A 26,663-nucleotide genomic window follows, 5' to 3' on the forward strand; every position below is an offset into this window, starting at 1 on the left:
AATGGCCTCCCATGGCTTTGGAAGGAAAAGGGGTCACCATTTGTACGGCAAACTGAAAAAGAGGCTGTCACTGGGTGATTATCACACCTAGAAGGTGTGTAAGTGATGTGTGTCTTAACAATGAAAAAGAAGTCAAAGTGCAATAGCCTGATTGGTGTGCACTCATCTAAGTGCTCTTTGGAGACACAATTTTCCTCTATGTGACTGTGCAGGCTGGGAAGTGACTTTCTACTACTGCCCCAGAGGCTTGCATGTCCACCTAGCTCTGGTGAGTCTATGGTGATGTTGAATCACAGCAAAGTTTTGCATTAAGCCCTAAAATCACAGTGAACCAAAACCCATCAACAGAAAGTACCTGACTGTCAACTTAGGAGGTGATGCCCTTCCTTAGCACAGCAGCTAAGATACTCACCCAGAACAAAAAAGACTTTGGAGATCCAGGTCTTACCTTGAGGGGACTTGAACATTGACCTTCCATTTTAGAGGGCAACCACCTAATGGCCAGGCAGAACTGACAGCACCTTCCTGTTAAAGCTAGGCCATTGGGTAGCTAGTGGGAAACCATACCGAGGACTAAGGGAAGAGGGAATCTGACTCCATGCTCTAGGGTTGGATGGCACCTCAAGGATTATCTGGTCAACCCCTTACATGCATGCAGCGATGTTGCTCCTAAATCATCCCCACAGCCAAACACCCCATTGCCTGGCTGCAGCATGGGTCAAACCCCTTGCCGCTGAAGCCCTCCAGGTCCACAGGCTGGATCCATATGAGTGAGATCCAGCCCCGGGCCATAGGTTGGTGATTCCTGCCATAAAAGGGCAGGGTGGACTTAGAACATTAGTCCTTCCAGAAGTACAAATCCTGAAGCTAGATCAGTGATTGCTAACGAGCAGCTTCCTGAAGTGCCTCGAGATCCTTTCAAGGCTTTGTCTAGCCAGATCATAAAAACCTCCAAGGACGGAGATTTCACCACCTCGCTGGGTAACCTGTTCCAGTGCTTCACTGCCCTCCTAGTAAGAAAGATTTTCCTACTATCTAACCTCAACTTCCCTTGCTGCAACATAAGCCCATTGCTCCTTGTCCTGTCATCTGCCCCCACTGAGAACAGCCCAGCTCCATCCTCTTTGGAAACACCCTTCATGTAGTTGATGGCTGCTAGTAAATCCCCTCTCAATCTTCTCTTCTCCAAAATAAATAAGAACAGTTCCCTCAGATGTCCCCCAGTCCCCAACCATTTTCAGTGCCCTCCACTGGACTCTCTCCAGTGTGTCCACATCCTTTCTGTAGTGAGATGCCCAACACTGGACACAGGACTCCAGATGTGGCCTCCCCAGTGCTGAGTAGAGCAGAATAACCATGTCCCTCAATCTGCTGGCAACACTCCCACTAATACAGCCTCTAAATGTAGATGTGAAATGGGAATTCATAGCACCAAAAACATTCTGACCCACTGTGGTCTTTCCAAGTTCTTTGAAAATGCCAGCTCTTAGCTTTCACCTGTTTGGTTTTTTGTGGAAAAATAATAGAACAATTCTTCTGTTCCTAAGGGTGCTTCAGGTCTCATGAGGGCTGCCTTGAATCTAAAAAAGGTTGAAAAATCACTGGTATAGATGAATCTGGTTCTAAGGAGAACTACCTTTGGATTGTCCCATACTGTGGGGTTTCTGTGAAGACCATAAATACTCAGTATGACTGGAAACCCTGTTAAAAACAAGAGAGAGAAATAAATCATCATACAAGAAGAAACCCAAAAGGATGATGTGGTGCCCTGTTCATTTGCTTTTGTCTTGCAGAATTACACTGGTAAGAAATCTCATTTTTATGCCCCGTTTTCAGTAGTTATTTCCCGCTAGAACCTTGTTTCTCAATGAGCTCATAGATATCTCATTCCTTTGTCAATGGTGAGGAGCAGGGGAAGGCCAGAACAGACAGTTTGCTAAAGATTTCTAACAAAGATCTGCTTTGACCTTCTAGGATATGTCATCATCAGAAGCGGAAGAAAAAATACCAAGAATAAAAGTCACAGAAGATATTAGAGGTAAAAGGGTCCTACTGTATGTGATCCATGTGTGTACCAGTGCAGGGGTTTCCTTTATGGTACCTTCTCCAGTTTATAACCCAACCTGATTTTAAACAAGTTGTATATTATCATCCCACCCATTCTCGTTAAAATACATGGAACAGTTTATAGACTGAATTTGCCCTTGATCTTTAGCTTAAAACCAAGGACTGCCTCTTATTCATGGAAATAGACCCTGTATCTCCCTAATCAAATCCCCCTACTTCTTTGAGATCTTAGATATACATTTGAAGCAAAAGGTAAAACACAGCTATCAGACAGGAGCACCAACACCGTCAATGTGCTTGAACACAGAAGCCTATTCAGAAATGAAAGAGGAAAAAACTCAGCAAACCTTTTGGTAAGGTCTGTCCATCCTCAAAAGTGACAGGTGCACCGAGATCCCGCCCAACTAGCACTACAGGAGGGTAAATACGAAGACTCTCCTTGATGCACATGGTGGTATAAGTCATCTTCCCAAGGTCCTCCCTGAAAGAAACCAAAGGCAGAGACTGAGAGCACATCACCATGGCTAATGAGCTATTGGCCCAATTTTCTAAATGGACTTCTTTACCCTCACAAAGCAGTGGAGGGGGTCTATAAGCAAGCACTGCTTCACTAAGCCAAGGAGACAAATGTGCCTTCTTCCTCTTGTGGTATATATAGACATTTGGGGAAGTTAGATCACATTAAAAATAGCCACCCAATCTAAATTAGTTCTTCCAGGTGCAGACCTTATACCTAGATCCCTAGTTAGGTGGACCTAAGTGCAAACTGTAGAGATGCTCAGGAAATTTAGGTGTGCTAAAAATGGCTGACCCGATCTAAGTTAAGTCTACCTCCATGGTAGTCTGACTGAGCGCTTGTACACAACAGGGGTTCAGTCCTTCAGGTTGTGGTCTATGACCCCTCAATTGAAAGAGTGAGTTTTTAAATGAAACCTCACCATTTCAGTTTCCATCACTGTATATATGTGATTGTCCCAGGGAGTGCAGGCACCTGCTGAAGGCAGGAAGTGGCGAGGGGCCTGATCCTTTTTTTCCACGGAGCCGGCCCACCTCTCCCGCAGCTGAGGGGTGAGCTGACTAATGGTTGCAATGCTCCAGATTGCAACGTTGCATATGAAACTACATTGGGATATAGTTTAGTTTCCAATGATGCAAACTCAGAAAATGTCATCTCATCGTCATGCGTACAAGTGCCCGCTTAGATGGGGTCAGGCGAGACTGATCTAACTGAACGTCTGTACAGTTCCCAGTGCAGCCCCTGTACTGCGGAAGCCCAGCTGCTGGCCCCAACCCCAGGGCTGCATTTTTCCTACCCCCAACCCCAGCCCAGCACGAGGCTATTTTTAGCTTTATTCGACTCGCAGACAGACAAGCTCCCCACCCATGAACCAACCAGCCTCCTCCCTCCCCCCCCATCCAAGCTCACCAAATGCCCCATCCCACAAGCTGCTCCCAGTGCCGTTTGACCAGCATTCACCAGTGCCAGGAGCCAAGGAAGTAAGACAGGGTGTGGGATGGGAGGGCAGGATGGTGGGGGTTGGTTTACTGGGGGTGGTTGTTCATCTGAGGGTGGAGGGGTTCCCAGGGGGGAGAGAGCCTCTCAACCCCCCACAGATCCTGCTAGCCCCCCAATCCCTCCTGGAAAGCACTCCTGATCCTCCCCCCACAGATCCTACTTGTCCCCTAATCCATCTGAAGATCCCACTCACCCCCCAGCCCCCCCCAAGCCCTTCCACTAGCCCCCCCAACCCAATTTACCTTAGGTCAGATGGCCATTTTTAACTCAATCTAACCTCCTCCAGTGTCTGTTCATACTTTTGCTGTAACAGAGAAGGAGGGAAGGCCGTGTTCTGCCTTGCTCCCCTCCATTCCTCCTTGCTTTATAAGAGGTGAAAGGTAGGGTGATTAGACTGGATAGGCTACCTTTAGTCCTTTGCTTTCTGTCTTTGTGTGGAGTTCATAGATATTAAACCTGAAAGTCCTGTATCTCTTGCTTTCTAGAAAAGTGGTTTAGCCACCCAGGGGCAGATTAAGGTGTACTGGGTTCCTGGGCAAACACAAAATAAGAGGCCCTCTGCCCTCCATGAGAGCTAGGCTGCAAGGTGGGGGGGAGAAGGGGCCCCTTGGCCCCTTCCCCTCCTGGTGCTGGCAGGGGAGGCATGCCTGCCTCTTCTCCCTGCTCCCCACTATGGCCAAACATACACACACACAGGCATGCACACAAATAGGCACACACACTACTCTCACTCACTCTCTGCACATGTACCCACAGACACAAACATGCTCTCCCTGCCAAAAACACACACGTGCACAGACACACATAGATGGGCACGCACTCTACTCACTCTCTGCACATAGACACAAAGACACAAACATGCTCTCCCTGTCATGAAGACAGACATGCATGCACACATGCACACAGACGTGCACAGATGCACACACATGCAGATGCACACACAGAAACAGATACACGCACACACATGCAGATGCACACAGATGCGCACGCAGATGCATGTGCACAGATGCACACACAGAGATGCACACGCAGATGCACACAAACACACAGATGCACATGCAGAGATGCACACACAGGCACGTATGCATGCAGAGATGCATGCAAATGCACGTGCGCGCCCCCCCACCCCCCCCCGCAGCCATGCACTTTCCCCTCACAGGACCTCTGCCCCCCCCCCACTCCCAATCACTCTGAAGCAGCCCTCTCCCCTCCACTAGCTGCCCGCATCTCTGTCTCACTCCCCACCCGGCCCCTGTTACACAAGGTGCTGCTGCCCAGCTGTGTCCATGCAGCCGCACACCTTCATCGGACTGGTCTAGGTCGGGCCGGAAGCATCACGCCACTCCTCTGCAGGTGGGTGGTGGCTCTGGGAGGGCTGGCTATGTAGCCTAAGGTGATTTGGGGAGGATATAGCCCTCCAAAGCCCTCCTATCACCTACAGAAGCACTGCATTGCACTCCCAGACAGCTTGCCCTCAGTCTCCGCCCCCCCCCCCCCCCCCCAATCCTGTCGCATTGGTGGAGGGGCCATGCTCTTGCTGATGAGGGTCTGAGGCCCTGAATTGGTCTGTACCCAGCTGATCTGTCCATTAATCTGCCTATGTAGCCACCAGGACCTGGGCCAAGCATTGCCTAGACCCCCTCCAACTCTTCTCTTGAAGTCCATTGCATCTTGCATTTAATGTTCATTGGATAAAATGCACAAACAGGTCATGGAAAGCTTCTGCTCTGTTCAGAGCTGGGGCTCCGTCTAGAAGCAGGTCCGCCCTCCCTTGCAGGAGAGCATCTATGACTCTGAGCATACTCCATCTTCTCTTCCTCTGCTCCTCCTGGCTGCACATATCTTCCTCTCCTGGCTGCCGATGGGGCTAGCTTCCAGAGAGGCACCAGAGAGGGGCCTGGACAATCCTCACCTGTCACCTGGTGGTGAGACCATTTGCCAACTAGTAGGAAATGTGGGTGCCAACCCCCTGTGAGAGATGGATGCCTGGAACCCAGGTCTCCTGCCCACTAAGCAAGTGCCCTAACCACCAGGCTATGTGGCTAAAAGGTGGACAGTCATAACAAAGCAGCAGTTATTGCTAAAGTCAAAAGACTGGCAGCAGCATCTGGAACTGCCAGATCCCCTGCAATGGCAGTGTTGTGATTTCTAGGGAGGAAGGAGTTGGAGAAAGCCAGGTCTCACCATTGGATAGTCTCTCGGTCTCCCAGGATCGCTTGGATCTCTTCCCTGCATCTCTGTTGGTGTTCAGGGTGGATAGCCATGCAGTAGAGGAGCCAGGAGATCCCGCTGGCTGTGGTGTCATGACCTTCAAACATGAATGTGTCCACCTGAGCACGTAGCTCCTCATTGGATAATCCATTTCCATTTTCATCCTTTAAGCAAACAAGGGCTCAATTAAGGGTTTAGAGCCTCTCTTAGAAAGGTGCTATGAGGCATCCTGTTGCTTGGAGCTCAGATAGCCAAGATTTTGCAAAGGAAGACCTGGGGGTTAATTACTGTGGGACAGATCTTCCCTCCAGCCTGAGCACAACCCTTCTCCATGGGGAAATCCTGTGCAGCATCCAGATATGAGTGTATGCCTATCCATCCTGGGAGCACAAGAACTGCTCGTTCCATGCATTCATTGCGTTAGAAGTACCTCCAGGAGGTCGGAGAGAAGTAAGGGAAAACTGAGTCTCTCACTGCCCATCATTCATATCCGACCATGCAAAGGGCCTGAGGGATCAGGAGATATCTACTGCATTGCTTAGCAGGCTTTAGCGGAGCACTAAAAACCCCTCTCCATTGGGCGGCAACTTCACTCTGATAGAGCTCCCCCACTATGTGGGGGTGGGAAAGGGTGCTGTATGCAGCCCTAATGAAGATTCAGATTAAATGGCTTGTTCAAATGCTGTCTGGTTACCAGAGCTGGTCAGACAGGAAGTCAGAGGTAGTCAAAGTGCTTGGTGGGAATATGTGGGTTCTTTCAACATTTCACATGGGAGACCATCTTTGAAGGCCTGCTTTCTTTCTTTGATTGCCTTACCTGTATCAGACATAGGTGAAAGTTGTGCCCCCGTATGATGGACATGTAGAGCAATTCCCTAGATCCGTATGGTTCTTGCTAGCTTACCTTCCTGACCCCCTCTCCAGGTCTCCCAGGTCCTCAGATCCTGCCTGGCTCCAAGGCAGTCCATAGCGCTCCTTGGGATACCTGATACCCTTACTTTGTAGCTGTCTGGAAGCCTGAACATTGGAGCAATCCAGCTATTTGCTAGATTTCTCCATTTCTGTTTACACATACTGGATGGATTTGGGTGGGAGGAGAGAGAGAGGGGGAATCACTTTCATTTAAAAAAAAAATCATTCCCCCCCACCCCTCAATTTGGTGCAAAATGTCTTTTTAAGAATTGAAATTTAGTATAGGAAGGGATGCCCATGATACAGTCAGCTCAGAGACTGTCGTTGTTCCCTCACTGCTCAGATAAAAGGCTTGTTTCCATATCAATAAAATTCATAAATACATCATAGATAAGAGCACTGAATATGGTAGGCAATCATTGATCCTCTGGATCATGACTTATATGTAAAAGATCTAGTCAGGTGCATGATATATCTGCTTACACGGAGTCCTGTGACCATCACACCAAGACCTTTGGCCTGTATGCCTAGGCAAGAATATGGAGGAGTGGAGGCTGCCCAAGACCTATCAGCCCCTTTTTAAACCATTGAGACAGTATTCAAAGGCCAAACCAAATCCAGACAGTCAATGCCTCGATGATTGTAGCTTCTGCCAGACAGCAACAGATAGAAATGCACCCTTGGTGAGGCATTAGGCAGTCAGCAGCTGTTCTTAACGGGGTGATGTCCCTTGGCCTTTCTCCAACCAAGGACTGCCCACAAAGCAGCAGGGGCTAGGGTTTTGAGGCACCCTATTACTCGCCTTACTCGGGAGGTTGGACATTGTGGTATTTTATAGGACCTACCCCACCACGAGTAGCCCCACCATGTTGCCACCAGTCCTTCAGTTGGATGCAGTTTACAGTCATACCCAGGACCATAGCTGAATAAAGTGTGTGTCAATGAGGTTGGCCTTGGTTCCCACCCAAAATGGCCAGATGACTGGTCATGCGAGCAAGGCTCTAGCTACTCTGTGGCATCCCTGCACAAAAGGGATTCTGTGCATTAATTCAGCAGCTGCAGATGCAAAGCCAGCTCCACCATGGGTACGAAAGTTGTGCTCCATAGTTTAGGTTTTCATTGGAGAAATATGTCTGTACATTGTTGATAAATGTGGCCAATCAATGTTAGGCTTATCCTCTGAGAAATTAGACAGGAAAGACCACTTCCCCAGGTGCAAGTGTCTCACAGTGGTTACCTTTCTCGGCTCTCATAAGTCACATGGGTGCTTGTAACACTCACCTTGGCAGAGAGAAGAATATCTAGGAAGTCCAGATGTCTCTTCTTCTGGATCTCCTCAAGCACTAGCCCATCTTTGAGGGCCTTCTTTCGTTCTTCGATCACCTTATCTGCATCAGAAAATAGGTGAAAGTTGTGTGTCCCATGTGATGGCCATGTAGAGCGATTCCCTAAATCCATATAGGTGTCAAAGTAGGTCAGAACCAGATTCCTTCTGATTCATGGAGAGTGAAACCACATGAATCATTCAGCATGGCTTCCATTGGCCTCAAGGAACCAGAACAGCAACAGGATCACCTGCACTCATTCTTAATAACACTCATCAGGAATAACTCCCCTTTGTTTAAGCAAATTAGCTGGGGGGCAGTGTAAATTGCTGCGACCATCCTAATTATACCTAAGTACTCATAGTTGTACCAAAGAGCTCTCCAAACATTGACTGTTGCAGTCTGTTCACTCTAACAGATTCTAGGTGCAGCCACTTTAGTCACCTGGTATTGTTTCTGGTCCCTACTGAAAAGCAGGATCTTTTTTAATCAGAAGATTGACACACAGGAAATACATGAATACCGAATGTCCTGCTTATGGCATGAGCTCTGTAGACCAGTTTCTGCAGTTCATAAGTGTCTTTCATGAGTTCACCAGTTCAACCAATGCTCATGAATGATATTGCTACTTTAGGAAAGAGGATGAAAAGAGTGTAGTGTTTTCACTTCAAAGACATTGATGAATTAACAATTTTTATACTTAATAATTGTGGCTGTGCCTATAAAGAAACTGCTTGTAACTGTACCCAAGACGTGTTTCTTCCAGATCCTCCACAAAAACCCCCATCTCCCAGCTAGCAAAATTCCTAGTGGTTTCAATGAGAATTTTGGTTCTATAAATATTGCGTGACGTCTACAGGATTTGGCTCTCATTTCGGCATGCAACCTAAACCAGAGGTGGGAAGAAGATGCAGGGAAATACCTGTATGGTCATGCGCTATTTTGCAGGCCTGGCGGAAGCGACGGCCTCGAGAAGTAAAACAATAAATGAGACTGTTCTGATGTAAGGGTGTCCGCATCCTCAGGTATATCATATCGCTGAGATCGAAGATTGCTCGGATATATTCACTGCCACTGCAGAAAGTGTCAGGATGGAGATGGACAAAAACTTCAATGAATAGGACTGCACTGGGAGAAATATCCAGAAGACAGCAGGAAGGTGTAGCGAAGGAACGAGTACCCCATGGCTTACTGCAAACAGGAACGGGCTTTTTCTATGCATCATGGTCCTGGGAGTAATCACTTTTCTCCCAAAGTATTAGGCTGTGTCTGAGCATAGAGAAACAATAACCCAGGGAAACACCTTGACTCAGGCCATGGTGTTACACTATACTATGCCCCACATTGGAGAAAATCTGAGCCCTGTGCCCAGTTGTATGGAACAGAGCTATTCAGGAGTTTTGGAATAAAATAGGATTTTCTTCAGAGCAATTATTCTTCCAAATAAAAACCAAAATGCTGACATGCAGGAATACGTTTGCTCCAACATACCAATCATCTTCCTAAATCATACCTGGCTACATGTACAAGTATTTAATGTATAAATAGTTATAGCTCTTTATGAGGTACAGGTCTCCATATAACAGAATTAGCTGTATATCAGTCAGATTTTGTTGGTCTTCAATGATATTCTGTGCCTCAAATACACTGCAAAAAAAAAAAAATCTCAATTTCTTCACACTCTCTAATCAAAGACCTCTTGATTTCATCAGTACTTCCATGGCTTCTGCATTTGATTTCCTAACAGTGGTTCTGGATCCGGGTGGCACATGGTGGTGAATCCCCCCTGCCTGAGGTGTATCAACTAGGGGTGTGCAAACCGGGCTGTATTCAATTTGGATTTCAGACAAAATCAGGGACATTGATTCAATACTTTGATTGGGATCACTGTCCTTGCTTCAATTTGGCCAAATCTGAACCTGAATATTTGATGCTGATTTGGAGAATCAGCAATTCAGCCACAGACACAACTTTAAATGTTTTTCTACATACCTCGAGGTACCAGGCATGGCTCGTGAATGCTGCAATGCTGGGGTGGATGAAGCATACCACAGGAGTGCCGGGGAGCCCCCTGTGTGCTCAATAGTGGACCAGAAGTTCTTCTAGTCCACTTCTGGGTCCACTGGGGAGCGCACAGGGGGCCTCCTCGTGCCCCCCATCCCCCCAGGCTCAGTGATCAGCCACGGGGAGACCCTGGGTGCCCCCCAGACCCAGGAGGCACCAGTTGCTGAGCCAGGGAGGCATGGGGGAGCTCCTCTGCATGCTCCCCAGTGGACCCGGAAGTGGACTGGAAGTGCTTCTGGACCACTTCCAGGTCTGAAGCGCGTTGGGGACCCCCCCATGCTCCCGTGGGACGCTCCATGTGCCCCACCATCACAGCATTCATGACCTACCTGGTACCTTGACTTATATAGGAAAAACATTTAGATCTGTCTATGTCCGAATTGCCAAATCTTTCCGACTCTCTCTGAAATTGTTGGAGAGATTAAAGGATTTCCTGATTCGATTCAGATTCAGAGATTCGGCCACCGAATCGGGCTGAATCTCCGCCGAATTAAATCGAGGACTGAAGCTTCACACAGCCCTAGTATCAACCACCCTCCAGTACTTCAAGGACATGAAGATCCCAAGGGTGAATCCCTCAGGATTCAGCCCACTTGCATTGACATCCACCTGGTACCTAGTTCAGCCCTAGTCATACACCCCCATACTGAACTGAATCTGATTTGAGGTTGACAAGAATATTTCACTGGCATTTGAGAGGATCCATTCCCGACCTGTCTGTCTGGCAGTTGCCCTGATGACTGAAGGCGCATTTCATGATGGTGTCCAGAGTCATCAAGCTGACGGGCTGGAAGATCTCCACTGACTTACCCGGTGTGGCCATCTGTTCCCATTTGTCCTAGTAGAGAAGGGAGTGAGGTGAGAAGGGAGAGATTTCCATGAGAGCACAGAAATCCTGGTAACTGCTCGTATACCAGGGCTGGTTCACCTCCCAGCAGGGAGATAGGATTCAAATGATTTTAAAATCACCTTAAAGCTATAAATGTTAATAAATGAGTAGGGAGCAGGAGATGGTTGAAATCATCACAGGAAAAGAGTGATTCCTACCAGCATCTGTCGGACAGAGTTTGCCATCAGGTTCACATAAGGCTTCAAGACATCATAGTGAAAGCCTGGTGTCAGCAGCTTCCGTTGCCGGAACCACTTTGCTCCACTTGTAAGCAGCAATCCTTCTCCTGGGGGGTCATGATATAGAAGAGCTGGTTAGATCATTTCCTAGCAAGCAATAGTTCATTTCAGGTGGCCTGTTTAACCTCTAATATGGATGGTCTTAAGTGAAGATGTGTCAGGTGCTTGCATTAGGATGATCACAGAGTTTTCTTTAGCTGGGTGACCTCAGTAGAAGCACTTGGTTTCTACATGAGCATCTTGCAATGCAATTATTTTCTTTCCTGTCAGAATTATCGAAGGGAAGAGCGCTCATTTCAAAATGCCAGGAAATGAGCTTGGGGTTTTTCTGTGCGAAGTTTTGTCACAAAATATTTCAAATTGATATTTCAAAATGAAATGGCAGTTTAATTTAGACTTGAAATTTAGGCTTGAATTTAGTTTCATTGAACTTGAAAATTCCAATGTAAAAAAAAAAAAAAAATCAGAATTGAAGCAACAAACCAGATAATTCCATCTAGTATTTTCCCCACAGAAAACTAAATGTCAAAATGGAGATACCACCCCCCCATAATTTATATCAGAAAGCTAAATGTCAAAATGGACTCAGCCCCCACCCCCCACAATTTTTTTTTTTGCAGAAAATTGGAAAGAAAAAAGCAAAGTTGGGCACATCTACTTTTAATCTAGGCAAAGGTACTTGGAAGTGAACTCTGATGGGACACGGGTTTGTCTTTGTGCTGCCTCGTCAAACAGAACCGTGGAGTGATAGCCCTTGATAACATATTCCAAAACCTCTGAGGTATCTTGTTAGACTGACTTAACGGATAATTTAAGACAGTGGCCTGTGGAGTAGATTTGGACTGTGGGTCTTGGACCAACCCTGCGTACCATGTGCAAAGCCAGTCTCACTGGACCTGGCACCATAGGCTGGCACGGGGAACATGCAACACACATGGGTTGAGGCCTCTGAACTAATCCCCTGAGTACAGGGCTGGTCCAGTGGGGTAGTACATGCAGCACGCTCCCCAAACCAGCACCCTGTGCTATGGGCAGCACCTGTGGCACCAGATCCAGTCCTTCCACCACCTGCAGTGCAAGCCCCAGAGCAGAATTGGTGCATGCTGCTCACAGCACCCCACTGGACAGGTCCTGCTCACTAATTCCAATGTATCTGGATCCAGGCTACAGACCAGTCCAGTGCCTGGGGCTGGAGGAGTTAGACACCTATGGGTTAATGTAAATGATTCAGACTGGACTCTGAACTCCCTACTCTCCTGCACTTCTGTTAGCGAATCCTCTCTGGTGTGCATGTGTGTGTGTTTGTGTGTTGTAACAAGGACATTGGACCACTCTCTATTTGCACAGCACAAAATTCTTTAAAAGTTCTTTCTAGCAGTACTTCTGCACAGCATAAGTAAGAACAAGACATAACAGTACCTACCAAGCCATGGAAGTGCGAAAACATATGGCACGTAACTCTTAGGATCTGTGGAATTCAATATAACACAGAGAGATGTTATCGCAGTGAAATGAGCAGGAGGACAATATGCAGCTCCTTATGTTGTAGAAGGATTTCAGATTTTGGCCCTGCTGCAGTAAAGCAATTAGTAAAAGTACCTCCGAGTGACCACGTCTACACATGTGCTTTACTGCAGAGTAGACTAATTAGCTATGGCGTTGGTGTCACCTTCTACATGTGCTACGGTATTAGACTGCAGTAAACTGAACACGGGAGTAAGATAGTACATGTCCCCTGCCAGCCAGGCTCATATTGCTGCTGTCTTGGGTGCATGTGTAGATGCTGCACTTGGGAGTAGTTTACTCCATCTCAAACTTCTCCAGAGTTTATTTCTTCACGTTATTTGCACATGTAGATGCACTCAGTTTTATTCTTCTTAGTAGCAAACTCTATACTGAGAGGAAAATCTCTTTGCAGGAAAAGATGTTGCACTTTATATTTGAGATTCTATTTATAAATAGTAAGTTATCAAGTATTAATAAATGATTGACGGACTTTCCAAGCATATTAGACATATGTAGTATTTTTTTATAGATGCTACATCAGAAAAAAGGTATCCTAAATACCTCTAAGGAACCCATTGGCTTGTTGGACTTAGCTGCCACAGTTGCACTAATTTTTTTTAAAAAATACTACTACTAAACCATCTTTTATCAAATGTTTATTAATGGATAATTTTAATGAAGTGTAACTAAATATTCCCTCTCTCCAGAAATGTTTTGTTCATGAATGCAGCCCTCAATCTAGATTAATGCTCTATCTAAATGACAGAATTTGAGTTTTATATATCCACTTTAACATTTCTTTTTGCTTGTTTTTGCATCAGTTTCCACCCTAACATAAAGGAAACTTATTTGAATAGCAGCTGTTCTGTTCATAGAAAAGTAGTAGGTGATGGGACTTCAGGAGGTCACATTTGGTCCAGCCCCCTACTCAAAGTAGGATCATCCCTGACTAAACCATCTCAGCCAAGTGTCTATCTAACTTGCTCTTGAAGACTTCCAAGGATGGAAATGATACAATTTCTCTAGGTAACCTGATACAATGCTAGAGCACCCTCCCAGTCAGAAACTTCCTCTTCATCTCTAACCTGAATTTCCTCTGCCGCAGCTTGATGCCATTGCTTCTAGTCCTATCCCCTATGGCTACAGAGAAAAGCCCATCTCCATCCTCTCTGGAATCACCCTTCAGGTATTTGAAGACTGTTATCAAATCCTCCCTCAGTCTTCTCTTCTCCAGCCTAAATAACCCTCTAGTTCTTTCAGCCTTTACTCATAAGTCTTGCCTCCCAGGCTCCTAATCATTTTTGTCGCTCTACATTGGACTCTTACCAAACCGTCCACATACTTCTTGAAGTGTGGGGCCCAAAACTGGACACAGGACTCCGGGTGAGGCCTCACCAGTATTGAATAGAATGGAAGAATCACTTTTCTTGATTTTCAAGTGACACTCCTCTTAATACAACTCAGTATGCTCTTGGCTCTTTTAGCAACAGGAGCATTGTTGCCTCTCATTCAGCTCTCATGATCTACTGTAACCCCCAGGTCCTTCTATGCAGTGCTGCGCCTAGCCAGTCATTCCCCAGTCTGCATTTATACGTGCAATGATTCCATCCTGAGTTCAGGATTTCACACCTGTCCTTGTTGAATCTCATCTGTTTAGTTGTGGAGCATTTTCCAGCTTATTTGGGTCATTCTGGATCCTACCAGAGTATCTGCAACTCTGTTCAACTTGGTGTTGTTTACAAATTTGCTGCACATGCACTCAATCCCACCATCCAAATTATTAATGAAGATATTAAAAAATACCTGACCCAGGTCAGAACCCTGGAGAATCCCACTTACCATCAGGAAGAAAAGTAGGCACAGCTGGTGAACTCAGACTGGTGGGGTGGGTGGAGTGGCACACAGGAGAGGGGAGAGGGGGGTATGCAGCCAGCGGAGGGGTGAGGAAGGGTTGCAGTCTCCCTGCTCCTGGCCGGCTGCAAACCCCAATTCCTCCTCGCTCCCGTGTGATGCTCCACCCACCCCACTACTCTGAGTTCACCAGCTGTGCCTAAAAAAAAGCACTTATACAAGAGTCTGACACTTCATAAACACATGCACTCAGCAAGGCAAGATTCTTTGGGTAGATGCGATATCTTTTATTAGACCAACTGAGTAGTTGGAAAGAAGTTTTTTGCAAGCTTATGGGTGCAATCACTCTTCTTCAGGCATAGGAAGCACTCAGCAAGGATATTATTCTCACCGTTTCATGATTTTTGTAATATAAAGAATTATCCTTAGATATTGAAAGCAGTGCCCTTACCTGCTCTGCTGTATATAGCTTTGGCATATTCTGGATGGTTGATATTCAAGAATGCTAAGAAACCTCCAAACCACAATGGGTGACAGCGTGGGTATTTTTGTGCCCAGGATTCAGTGTTGTCTAGTTCTTCCTCTGGGTGAAGCTGTGTTATTCAATGAAAGGAAATAGGAGTTCAAGGCAGATATTTAGCAGTACACTCTGAATGGGGAATATCCTTGGAGGCCAGGAAAGCAGAAAAATGACATAATCAGAACAGACAATGGACTAGAAGGCCCAGGGAGGAGCGTGCATTTTTATTTTTATATTGCAACAATTGAATAGGCTTTTCTCATCATTTGAAGCCCAGTAAGCCTCCTGTTCATTAGAGACATGCATTACAGGTGCGGAGAAGAGAAAAGATTGAACCAGTCAGTGTTGGTTAAGCCCTGGTCAGTAATGGCTCTTTCTAAAAGTCCCCTAGCTCTGTGCTCTGCCTTGAGTTACCAATTGGGGACCCTTAACTCTGACTTGCACTCCATTTCTTCCTCCACCTTCAGGAAACATTTCATAGTATCACAGAAAATGTGGGTTGGCAGGGACCTCAGGAGGTCACATCTAGTCTAACTCCCTGGTCAAAGGAGGACCAGCCCCAACTACATCATCCCAGCCATTTGGATACACCTTGGCTCAGTAGCTTCCAATCTGAGTTCAGTCATGTAGCTGAGTCAGGATCCATTTTACGTGAACATGTAAGGTCAGATTTTCAGCTGGCATAAATTGGCACAGCTCCTGTGAAGTCAATGGGGCTATATCCATGTGCACAAGCTGAAGAGCAGGCCCTTGAAACTGAAAGTTGGGAAGATTAGCAATAGCAGGACTTTGGAATGGGGGATTCTCTTGCCAAACTGGGAGTGTTGGGGGCCTGGACTTTGGCACCCAGCTGACTTGTCCTGGCATGGTGAACCTTAGACCCTAATGTTGAGTTAACTCTGTTACAAAACATAAGAGACTCTGCCCTTGCCTTGTGTGTTTGTTGAATATCTCTGGCTGGCAGAGTTGGAAGGAAACCTGCTAGCTCAGCAAAGTGCAAAGCTTCATTTAAGGGGACCTGTCTTGACTTTCAGAATCTTCTTTGAAGGTGCTTGGGTTCCAATAGGAAAAAAAACTCAGTCATGCGGATGACCACATGTAGTGACTTTGTCAAAATGTTTTCCAGCCATTGTTAACACGTGCTTCACCCAACAACTTCTTGCCCAAACAAGACCGTACACATCTCCATCTTCTCTGAATCTATAAAAAATAAGTATAATGCTACATGCTTGCATTGAGCTGCCAGCTTTATGACTGGGTCGCTTGAAAGGGCTCATTTGTGTGACACCGTTTGGTGCTACGTAGACTTGCAGTATGATGGAAATAGCAGACCGTTCTAAATAAACAGGATTACACCAAAGAAATACCAAAATCCATTACCAACATCTCTTGCTAACAAAACAACCTGTAATCTAGAACCTGGCCAATTGCTTGGTATAACACTAGTATGTGAAGAGTCATCTATCTGGCAAGAAACAAGATAGGGAAATGTCCTCAGCTTGGGGCCAAGATGGGAACAGATACTCATGAGCAAATCTAAGATTTTGAAAAGTGGGGTGCAGAAGATGTGGCACATCATGACATACAACCCAACACATTTTTCTCCAGTTAAAGAAAAACTAGAAGCTTTACTAATATCCTAGGGGGCTAATACTATTCAGTTTAAGAGGTAAGCAAAAACAAAGATAACTAATGGAATGTGTGTTAATTTACCAAATAATTTATCAAGCTTAAAAAAAGCACAACAAACTAGGCAAAAAATAGTTAAAAGGTATTGTGCCAGTAGTCCTGTAGTCATTATCATTAAAGGCACATCTCTTATTCAGAATCACAAAAGAAATTCTAGCCTTCTTGAAGGTTTTGACAGTGCCTCCAGTCCTTCATTGTCAGTCTTTTCTATAACTGAGTTAATATTACCACACTTGAGTTAAGATTTTTAGCTAGATCTAAAAACAGTCAGCAGCACTATAGAGTTGTTGGTTGTATCCATGTTGGTCTAAGGACACAGGTAGACAAGGTTCTTTGAGTAAATGTGATATCTTTTATTAGACCAATTAAATAGTTGGAAAAATTGTTCTGGGCAAAGGGTGTTTGCACCCAAGGACTTGCAAAGAACAATTTTTCCAATTAGTTAGTTGATCTAATAAAAGATATTACTTTCCCAAAAGAACCTCAGCAGGACTATGAAATAGAAGGGAGCCGTTACCAGAAATAGCTAACAGACAGCAAAACCGCAGAAGAAAGGATAGTTTGAGTAATGAAACATTAAGATGATTAAAAAGGAGAGAGGGTCATCAGTACCTGTGGAGTAGAGAGACATTAGAAGGAATCAGAGAGATGATAACGAGCCATGGAGACTATTAACTCTCCCACTGGTGCATGAATAGAAATGCTGCTGCCTCTCCCAGGCAATTGGTTTTAAAACGTGGGTGGAGTAAGAATCAAAGGAAGGGTGCAACTGCACCCGTGCTGCCCCCCTCCCTCCACCCCTGCCCTTGATCCATCCTCACAAATACGGAAGGTGCTTGCACAACTGTAGGACAACCGAAAGAACCTGAAACAAAAGCAAAAGACTTTGCAAAAGGACTTAAAAACAAATTGAAGACAAAATCTGAAGCAGGAGCTGTGGAGGCTTCTCAAAAGTAAAATCATTGGCCGAAGGTTTCCCAATAAAGGCTGAGAAATGATATGCGTGAGGAAATGAATCCATTGGTTTAGCAGTGTGGCAAAGTGGGACTCCCTGACTAGTCACAGTGCATTTCCCTACTTGCCTTTGGGAACGCCCCCCACCTGTCTTGCTTGCCATGCCTTGCTGCTAATTAATTAAGATATTAATTAAGGTGGGAGTCTGCCCATTCTTGCCCTGATGCCAGGGAGCACTATCTGCATCCAGATGACAATGCTCCTGGCCTACAGTTGGACCAAGCTTAGGCCTCGTTGTCAGGCCTCAGACCCACACACATTCATACCGCCCTCCTCTCACACTCCACCCTCTCACAGGGTCTCTTTTACGCATCAACAACTTGTACTGCCTTGCTCCCTCTTGGAGCAGGACCCTTAGGCCATAGGCTTTAGCTAGCTCATACCTTGGGTGGCAGGTGTACCATCTTTTGGGCCTCTCCCACAACCCTCACCAGGATAGTGGCCAGCCAATTACCCGAGCAGGCCCTGGCCACTTCCAGGGCAACTCTATATACTCCCAGCACTCCCAGCCTTCTAGTTCTTCTCCCCCACTGGGGTCCCTCCTCTCTGCCTCCTTTCTAGGGCCACCCCTCATCGGGGCGGTTTTAACTCACACCACGACTGGTGTTCCAGAGTCTCATGGGGACTCGCACTCCCCCCCGGAGAAGCATGTCATTGTGCGCAACTATAGGTCTTGCTTTTGACCCACACTCGGCCTCCCAGCAGTGGAGGACTTACCAGGGTCAGGATTCGCCCCTCTCTCTCAGACTGAGCCCCTTTACTCAGCCTCAGGCCCAAACTACAGCCTCGGGTGTCCGGAGACATACCTAGATCTACTCCCCTTCACCAGGGCCTCACATCTCCCACTGCCCCCCCTCACCAGGGCCATCCCCTCACTCGAGCTACTCATCACTGCCCCCCTCACTGGGGCCACAGGGCTCCCCTCACCAGTGGGCTCAGGTGGCCATAGCCATGCCTAGCCCCAACTACCTTTCCTCGGGGTCCTACACCCCACAGGGCTCAGGTGGCTGCAGCCATGTGTGGCCCCCACTCTTCCTCCTCAGGGTCTTGCACCTCACAGGGCTCAGGTGGCCGCAGCTGTGCCTGGCCCCAACTACCTCTGGGGTTCAGTAGCCCACCTGAAGGTGAGGGCTAGGGTTAAGGTGCCCCTACTCACCTTTCACCGGGATGGTAATGGGCCTGGCATTTCCTGGGGGCTCCTGCACCACTGGGAGCCCCACCAGGCCACCCACTCCTGGCAGGGTGCAGTTTTAGGTCATGCCCAGGACCAGGAGCCTCCAACCCAACCCCTACAGCTCCTGCCCTTATCTCCAGGATGTTCCAAGCAGCCTTGCAGCCAGGCAATGTTACTGCCTCTCTCATCAGCAGCGAACTGCCAGAGATTTAAAACGGCCATGAAAATCAAGTACCTGCTGGCTGCTTGGCTCCACTCTTAAAGTGGCAGGCACCAACAGTACCCTGCCACACACCTTCCCCCTTAAAATAGGTCCTGGGGGAGGTTTCCCCAGCTGCTCCTCCAAAGCAGACTCTCCTCAGAGCCTGTGAGAGCCCACAAGTGGGGAGCACACCCCAAAGATGCTCTGCCACACACTGCCCCCCTTAGAATGACATTTTGGGGGCTTTGCTTGGCTGCCTTCCCTGCTGGCTTTGTCCCAGCCTACTGCAGCCCCTGCCACATGGCGAGCACCCCAAAGGTGCTCCGCCACAAGTAGGACCTAAAAAATAGATTGGGAAGCTTAGCTCTTGCAAGAGCAGGAGAGATGGAGTAAGGACGAGTGACCTGTCTGCCATGGAGCACAGAGTTTTCCATGAAACGCTGGAAGCCCAGAAAGCATTGGTCAGCTTGATAACAGAAATGAACTTGCAGCAAGGATGTAAGGAATGGGGAAATGCATTGAGAAGGAATGCAAAGAGGTGTGGACCACAGGCAAAGTCAGATACATACAAGTGAGCCATGGAGAGGGTGAGGTTAGCCATTTACAACACTCTGCTTCCCCATTTGTTGCCTGTAGGGGCTGGGAGAAATGCCAGGTTGTCCCAACTCGCACAGTGCAGGATGATGTAATATTCCTTGTGGGCATTTTCTGTTCATCCTCAAAGCCCTAATGAATTGCTGGGAAAAGAGATCTCAAGAAACAAGGTTCAGTGGCCCAGTTCTGATAATGTTGCAAATATTACCCTTGGAAAAACAACCCAACCATCCAGCTACGATAATAGGCCCTTGAGACATCTTTTGGTGCCACTGCTGAACAAGACAGAGCACAGCTAAGGGCTACAAGGAGACCGAAAGAAGAGACACGACTATTTCATGCATGCCCGATTGGACTTGCACATGAAAATCAGTGAAAGGGGGTCAGAGTCACTCTAGTTGGTGCTGAATTTGCCCCAGGACATAAATTTTGACTTGCAAGAGAAAAGAAAGATAGCAGCTGACCAACATGAACTTTGTAGTGAAAACCTCAGGAAAGGGAATTCATTCTACCCTGATTCATGACAGTTTTGAATGAGGAGATGAATACGAAATGTAGTTAGCCAGAAAAACAGGTATGCAATGATGCAAAAAATTAAGGGGAATAGATCATTACAATGCCCAACCCAGGGAGGGGGAAAGGAAGGGTGGTTATGAATTCAAGACTGTACTTTTAAGCTTTGTCTCTCTACCTTAATGTTTCATCTTTTCTACACTGAGAGAGGAACTTCCACCAGGATTTTCCGTTCTAGTCAAAGATCAGCCCTATGGTTTTCGTTTGACTTAGAGCTGTTAAACTACATCAAGGGGAAACTGGTGACTCAATGCATACACCAGGATCTATGAAGTGCAAAGGAATAGTGGGTGCTAGGTCAAGACATGCTAAGAGAAGTAGAGAATAGGGGACCCAAAACTGTACCACTTACTTGGCCTCAGAGACACAGGGACTGTGGAGTGTCTGAAAACGGGTGTGAAATTTGGGCTTGCAAGAGTGCAGGGAAGGAGCTTAGAGATCAGACATGCTAATAACCGGTATCAACTGCATTATGGCTAATAACTCTGTAGTAATAGCTGGGAAAGGAATGTAATAAAGGATCCTATCTGTGGATTTTATCTATAGAAACCTAAGGTTCAGCTTAGATTAAGCAATACATGTGGAGAGAATACATTTGCAGTGGTAAGGCTGTTTTTCTTCCTGGAGCAGAAACCACTATAACAGCTGTATCCTGCAATAGCAGCAAAGGGAAAGTGGGGAGTAGTTGAGACCTGCTTTCAGTTTTGGAGGCAGTCATATCTGCTAACGTCCATGTGGAAATGAAGCAGGAATGGATTCCCATTCTCCTCAGACGGGCAGCCAGTTGCAGAAAGACGAAGCATGGTTTCAAACTGTGATCTAGTGGATGTAACAATTTGTGGTTCGGAGGCAAGCTAGATGGAAGGAGTGCAAATGCACTCCCAGCATTTCCATTGCATTTGTTATCATGCTGTGCTGTATCTTTTTACGAGAAGCAGAGCAGTCTGGCACGTGCTGGTTAAAAATCAGTAGCTATGTTAATTCAGCAGAGAGATTGGCGGTGCTGTCCTTGCCTGGCGCACGATTTGATGGGGATGATTTTAAGCAGTAGCTGGAGTGGTCTGCTGTTTACCACTAAATAAGTGGGAAGAAGAGATATGCATCAGAAGAAATGACTGAGCTTGCACGTTATTCTGGAGTGGAGCGGGGAATAAAGAAGGATCAAATTCCATCTGAAGTATAGAAAACCACAAGTAAAGGTTTCTTATCTGTTGCCATGACTAGCAAATACCTTTAGTACTCTGTAAAAGGTGAAGTCTGTTTATTCAGACTGGATCTGAAAAGTGGATGTTGACAAGTAGAAAGAACTTGGAAAATAAACCACTCGTTGTGAAGCACACCAAGACCTGCGGGAATTTAAAGGGCTGATTTTCGTCCAATGCAAATGCCTTCACCACATTTGAGAAGCCAATACATGGCATGTTTCACAACATGTTTCTTTCATTTGTTATTTCTAAATAACAACCTGATGCATACTAAAACCGTCCAGAAGAACGGATCCCTTTGCAAACAACCATCTTCATGCTGTCCCTCCCAACTTTGTCTACCTGCAGACCTTAAAAAGTCCACAGGATTCACCATGGAGCTCACCACGACCCGCTAGTGTTGAGGAAGAGTCTGCTAAGGGCCAAAGCAGCCCCTGCAAGGCCTGCGAGAGCTGCTGCGAGATAATGTGGGGACCGGGAGTATAAATCAAGGTATAGGAGCAAGGGCAGGAGGTGAAGCCATCCGAGACCTGGAGCTGGGAGCCGTGCAGGATCTGAGCATGCAGGTAGAAACCAAAAGAGCTGTGCTTCTCTCTACGCTCTGAATTGCAATCTGCTTTGAAACCCCCAGTCACCAGAGCCTGATCCATCCCGTGAGTTATTTCCCAAATATGTCCCATCTTGTTTTCTAAGCGCTCAAACTCTCACACAACCCCTCTGAAAAAAGTCTGTCTTGGGAAATCTGTTGCTGATTTATGCAGCATTCAGGGCTGGGAGGATCTCCAAAACATGACAAGGGCTCTTTGCGTTCAGTCGGGTCCTGAAATCTCAAACAAAAATAAACCAACAAAAAAAGGGAAAAACTGTCTTCATGAGCTATAGACCACAGGAGCAAAGTCTGAAAAGGTTAAAAGGAAAAATCAAAAAAGTCTCTTATTTATGGAGAACCCGTCCCTTCCCCACAACCCCTGTGCCTTCAGTGACAGTGGATTCCTATGAGGAAGGATTCAAAGAAAGGAAAAGCAAGTCGACATACAGTCCGTTGTCTGCACCCCCGCCCAGCTGCCTTCCAACAGCTGCTCTGCTCATAGAGCTGAAAGCTGAGCTATCCCTGGGGTTGTGTGCATGCACAGATGCACACATAGCATGCACACACGCACACATAGCATGCACCAGCATGCACACAGATCACACACTCAGTTGCCAGCTTACCATTTTGACGTGCCCATACAGCCAATGGTCAGGAGGGCCAGGGAAGTTCTTTAACACTCGGTGTATCTCCTGCTTCTTCCTGTAGAGCTGGGCCACTTTCAGGAACACGTAGGTCAGGCACAACACTGCAGCCAGGCGGAAGACCTGGGAGACATCTCCGGACATCCAGGGCCACAAAGAATTCATCTCCGTGTCCAGCAGAGATTTCAGGCGGGCCCGCTGCGACGAGCTTTATCTAGTGGAGCCCCACCCCTTTCTGTGGGACTCTGCAGTCTCCTCCGTTTAGCATCATTCACACCCCCAATTTGTCACGCCTGAGAGCAAGCCTTTAAAGCTCTATTTGTTTTGCAGGCTGGTTTCTGGCATGGCCCAGCATGATGACAGCTGAAGAAATCGGTCTGTGAGCCAACACTCAGACTGTAGGATACCTTTGACTCAAGAAATCGCAATCGTAACAATACTTAACCTCCTTAGAGGTACTCAAATAAGTCGTGTAACTGGATCTCTCTACCTAGATATAAAAGCATTTTGAGTCCAAATAAAATCTCCTGCCACCTACCTCCTGCTCTGCGTATAAGTCCTCTATCACCCCTGGTTTACTGCTGAACAGAAACACCAGCTGAGAACTTTGACCCTGCTTTCTTCTTTGCGTGGCCGAATAAAGGAAATCTTGGTTCTTCTCTGCAACAGGAGTCAGATGTGCAGCTTTTATGGCAGTTGCAGATAAAAGTGAAACACGAAAATCCTTAATGAGATGGACCCAAACGAGGCTTATGGAGTCAGAATCCACTGTCAGTTTATTTTCAGATGTCAGTTCTGTTCCTGTTAGGGAAATGTACTTTACTCTCTGCTTCTCCGGCACAGCTCAGCTTTCAAAGTGGCCCAGAAATTTGATCCAACTGTGCAAGAGGTTGTCAGGTGAAAGAAGCTGGGGGGTTTGTCAAACAAATTGCACCTTAAAACCAGTTCTTCAGGAAAAGTAGACAACATGATGAATGGCCAAGCCCCAGCATTCCCAGTCAGATCAGATCTACAAAACAGGGTGAAGACGGTGCCTGGGTTATTCGATGGTCTGTGACCGTTCTCTGCATCTTCACTAATAGACCGTGTTAAAAAACTTGGGTTAGTTATCCAGAGTAGTGTTTTAGTAGGCTTTAAAGACTGTTAAGTTAGATCTGCTTTATTCATGCTATATTGCATAGCTTAATTAGAGCTAAGTCCCCTGGTGTGAAATACTTGGAAAATTATCCAGTCTCAGAACATTTAATCCTGGTAAAAAGATTGGATCAGTGTGTATCATTTTGGTTAACTGAGTGACATAATGGTATCTTTTTATGACCATATTTAGTTCAGGTTTCAATCAGGTGATTTTGTAAGTGTTACTATGGGGATAAAAAAGGGTCAGGGATCAAGGATGTGCTCCTCCTGCATCCTTTGCTGCGGTTCCCATCTGTCGATGTCTACTAATCCTGCACCTCTTAGATCTTGCTCTCTATTTTGAGTAAGATCCTCTTGGCAGATTGGCCACCTAGAAATCATAGAAAAGTAGGGCTGGAAACTTTCGTTCCTATCCAAGCCATCCTATACAAATCCATAATCTACCCTCTTAGTAAAACTACTGTCAACCCTGACATAACGCAAGGCATAACACCTTAGCCTGCCCCCGGTAAAGCAAGGGGACCAAATCGGCCAACATCCTGCTTTTGTGAAAGATTGTCTAGATGTGCACAAGAGATCCCAGGTAGAGAGAACACCTGGAAATAGATATATCTGGATATACTCACATAAGGCATTACCTGTATTTTATTCTCATTTGTCATATTGCTCTTATCAGAAACGTGATTCATAGATCAGAGGCTGGAAGCAACATCAGAAGACCATTGAGTCCAGCCCCCCTGCACCAAGCAGGAAAGACAACTGCGGTCAAGTGACCCCAGCAAGGTGACCGTCCAGTCTCCTCTTGAAAATAAAGTTTGCTGTGTGGCTAATTCATATGAATTATGGTTTACCGGGTATAGAAGGGCTTGTCTAGTATCATGCACTGGCCCTAGCTCCCCCAGGTGGGGTGGGGGGTCAACCACTTTCAGGCCTGACCTCTTGTGTGGAGGCTTGGTTAATGGGATGTCCACACAGAGCAACGCTGACACAAACCAGGCCTGCTCTTGACCTGGCCTTCCTTGCTGGTCTGGAGGGATTGTTCAGCTTGGTGGGGCTGGACCTGGATCTCAAATGCCGATCGACCCTGTTCCTCATGAAAGGTAGCAAACATGCCTAAAGGCCAAAGCGATTTTTAAACCAGCTGTCACCTGAATGTGTCTGCATTTAATTTGTATATCAAGGACACGGCTGTGAAATCACAATCCGTTCATCTAGATGTAAGCTGTTGTTAGGTCGAATATTTAAATATATTCTAGATGAGCACCGGAGATCTCCCACCTTGATTAAACTGGTCGCAGGACATTACCAAACCTGGTTCTGTCCCCGTTTGTGGCTGGCAGTGACCGAGGGCTTGTTAATGCCGGGGGTTGTACTGCCTTGACTGTGCTGGTGTGGTTGAACGGGAAGAGTCACTCCTAGTCTCAGTGCAGTGGCCTCTGCTGCAGCGGTATTAGCTCCTTTGCTTTTGCATGGCAAATGAAGAGCCGTGTTACAGGGATGGCTTGCAAGGTTATTGCCCAAACTAATTACTTTATTGGGGCTTGGGAACAGCACCTGGAACACAAATTCAGATGTGTGGCATGAAAGTACTGCTGTCAGCCCCAGGGGAAGTGTTTACAACCATGCTTTATTACCGAACTGGGAGAGGCGATTAGTTGTGTTAGAAGCTAGGCAGGAAGCAGAACGGGTGTCTCATTCAGAGAGGCATGAGCTTTCATAGGCTACAGCCTACTGTCATCGTTGCTGCCCTCATCCATCCGGTGTGGATGTGTGATCCATTGATGTTATATCAGTGTTGAAGTCTCAGGGACTGTGGTGCTGGCAAAAAGTGACAGCCAGCAGATCCCAACACCAATCTTGTCTTAAAGAACAGCCACAGGCTCAGGTCAGTGGCAAGAGCTCGACTAGATTTATTGTCTACAAGATGTGGTCCTAACGTGCTTGTGCTTTGACAGACAAGGTGTTAATGCATGTACACCCATGACAAGGTATTGGCACAATGCCACGTAGGCTCCCCTAGGCCAATACTAAGTTCCCATAATTTCTAATTCTCCTTGTACACAGTGAACACATCAAATGACATATTATATTGCATCAAGGTTTTGAATATCTTAAGCTGTCCCTTGTCATGGGCTTGTTCCATGTCATGATCTGCATGTTCCTGTTCTATCCTCATCATCCTAGTATCCTACACCTTGTACAGCCATCTCTTCCTCCCATCTTCTGGCAGATGTGCACAACTGAACCACATGCCAAGTTTTGCTTATGTAAGGAGTTCATGCATCAGTCAGATTCATTGATCAGGCCTACTCTGGCCAATGCTTTAGCAAAGACTTTGTGTAAGCAGTATATATATTGATTAATGTTCCAGTGAGGCCTATATCTACTTCTTCCGATGCTACGAATGGACTTGCAGTGAGCTGAGCTGAACTGAGTAAACCGTGGCCAGTGAATGAAATGAGAGAGAGCTCAAAACACCGGTTTATCATGAAATGAGAGATGGTGTCTATACAGGCTAATCCACAATCCATGATATCTTTTTGCCCAGGGGACTGTTGCTGGAAAATGACTGGTATGACAGTTAGACTCAGTGGATTGAGCAGCAGTGCTGTTACTGTTCCCGTGCCCAATTACTCAGTTATCATGGTAGAGATAGCAGTGTTTGACTTACCAGTTGTACTGAGGCCTGTTTTCAGTAGTCAGTTCTATGCCAGAAATGTGCTTTCTCAACAACATCATTCA

General features: G+C 46.5%; 1 protein-coding gene across 1 annotated transcript in view; it reads right to left on the reverse strand.

The window, feature by feature from the left end:
• LOC102370111 (cytochrome P450 4B1-like) overlaps positions 1-23,348 on the reverse strand; it is a 28,181-nt gene extending 4,833 nt beyond the window's left edge. The window contains exons 1-10 of the mRNA XM_014521137.2: positions 22,764-23,348; positions 15,032-15,173; positions 12,647-12,691; positions 11,143-11,270; positions 10,809-10,933; positions 8,954-9,105; positions 7,988-8,094; positions 5,768-5,958; positions 2,415-2,548; positions 1,637-1,701 (exon numbers count right to left, since the gene is read on the reverse strand). Coding sequence (XP_014376623.1) covers positions 1,637-1,701; positions 2,415-2,548; positions 5,768-5,958; positions 7,988-8,094; positions 8,954-9,105; positions 10,809-10,933; positions 11,143-11,270; positions 12,647-12,691; positions 15,032-15,173; positions 22,764-22,949 — 1,275 coding nt within the window. The 5' untranslated portion in view covers positions 22,950-23,348. The remainder of the gene's footprint in view (positions 1-1,636; positions 1,702-2,414; positions 2,549-5,767; positions 5,959-7,987; positions 8,095-8,953; positions 9,106-10,808; positions 10,934-11,142; positions 11,271-12,646; positions 12,692-15,031; positions 15,174-22,763) is intronic.
• Between the last annotated feature and the right edge of the window lie 3,315 nt (positions 23,349-26,663).

Source organism: Alligator sinensis, unplaced genomic scaffold, assembly GCF_000455745.1.
Source record: "Alligator sinensis unplaced genomic scaffold, ASM45574v1 scaffold781_1, whole genome shotgun sequence".
NCBI lineage: Eukaryota > Metazoa > Chordata > Crocodylia > Alligatoridae > Alligator > Alligator sinensis.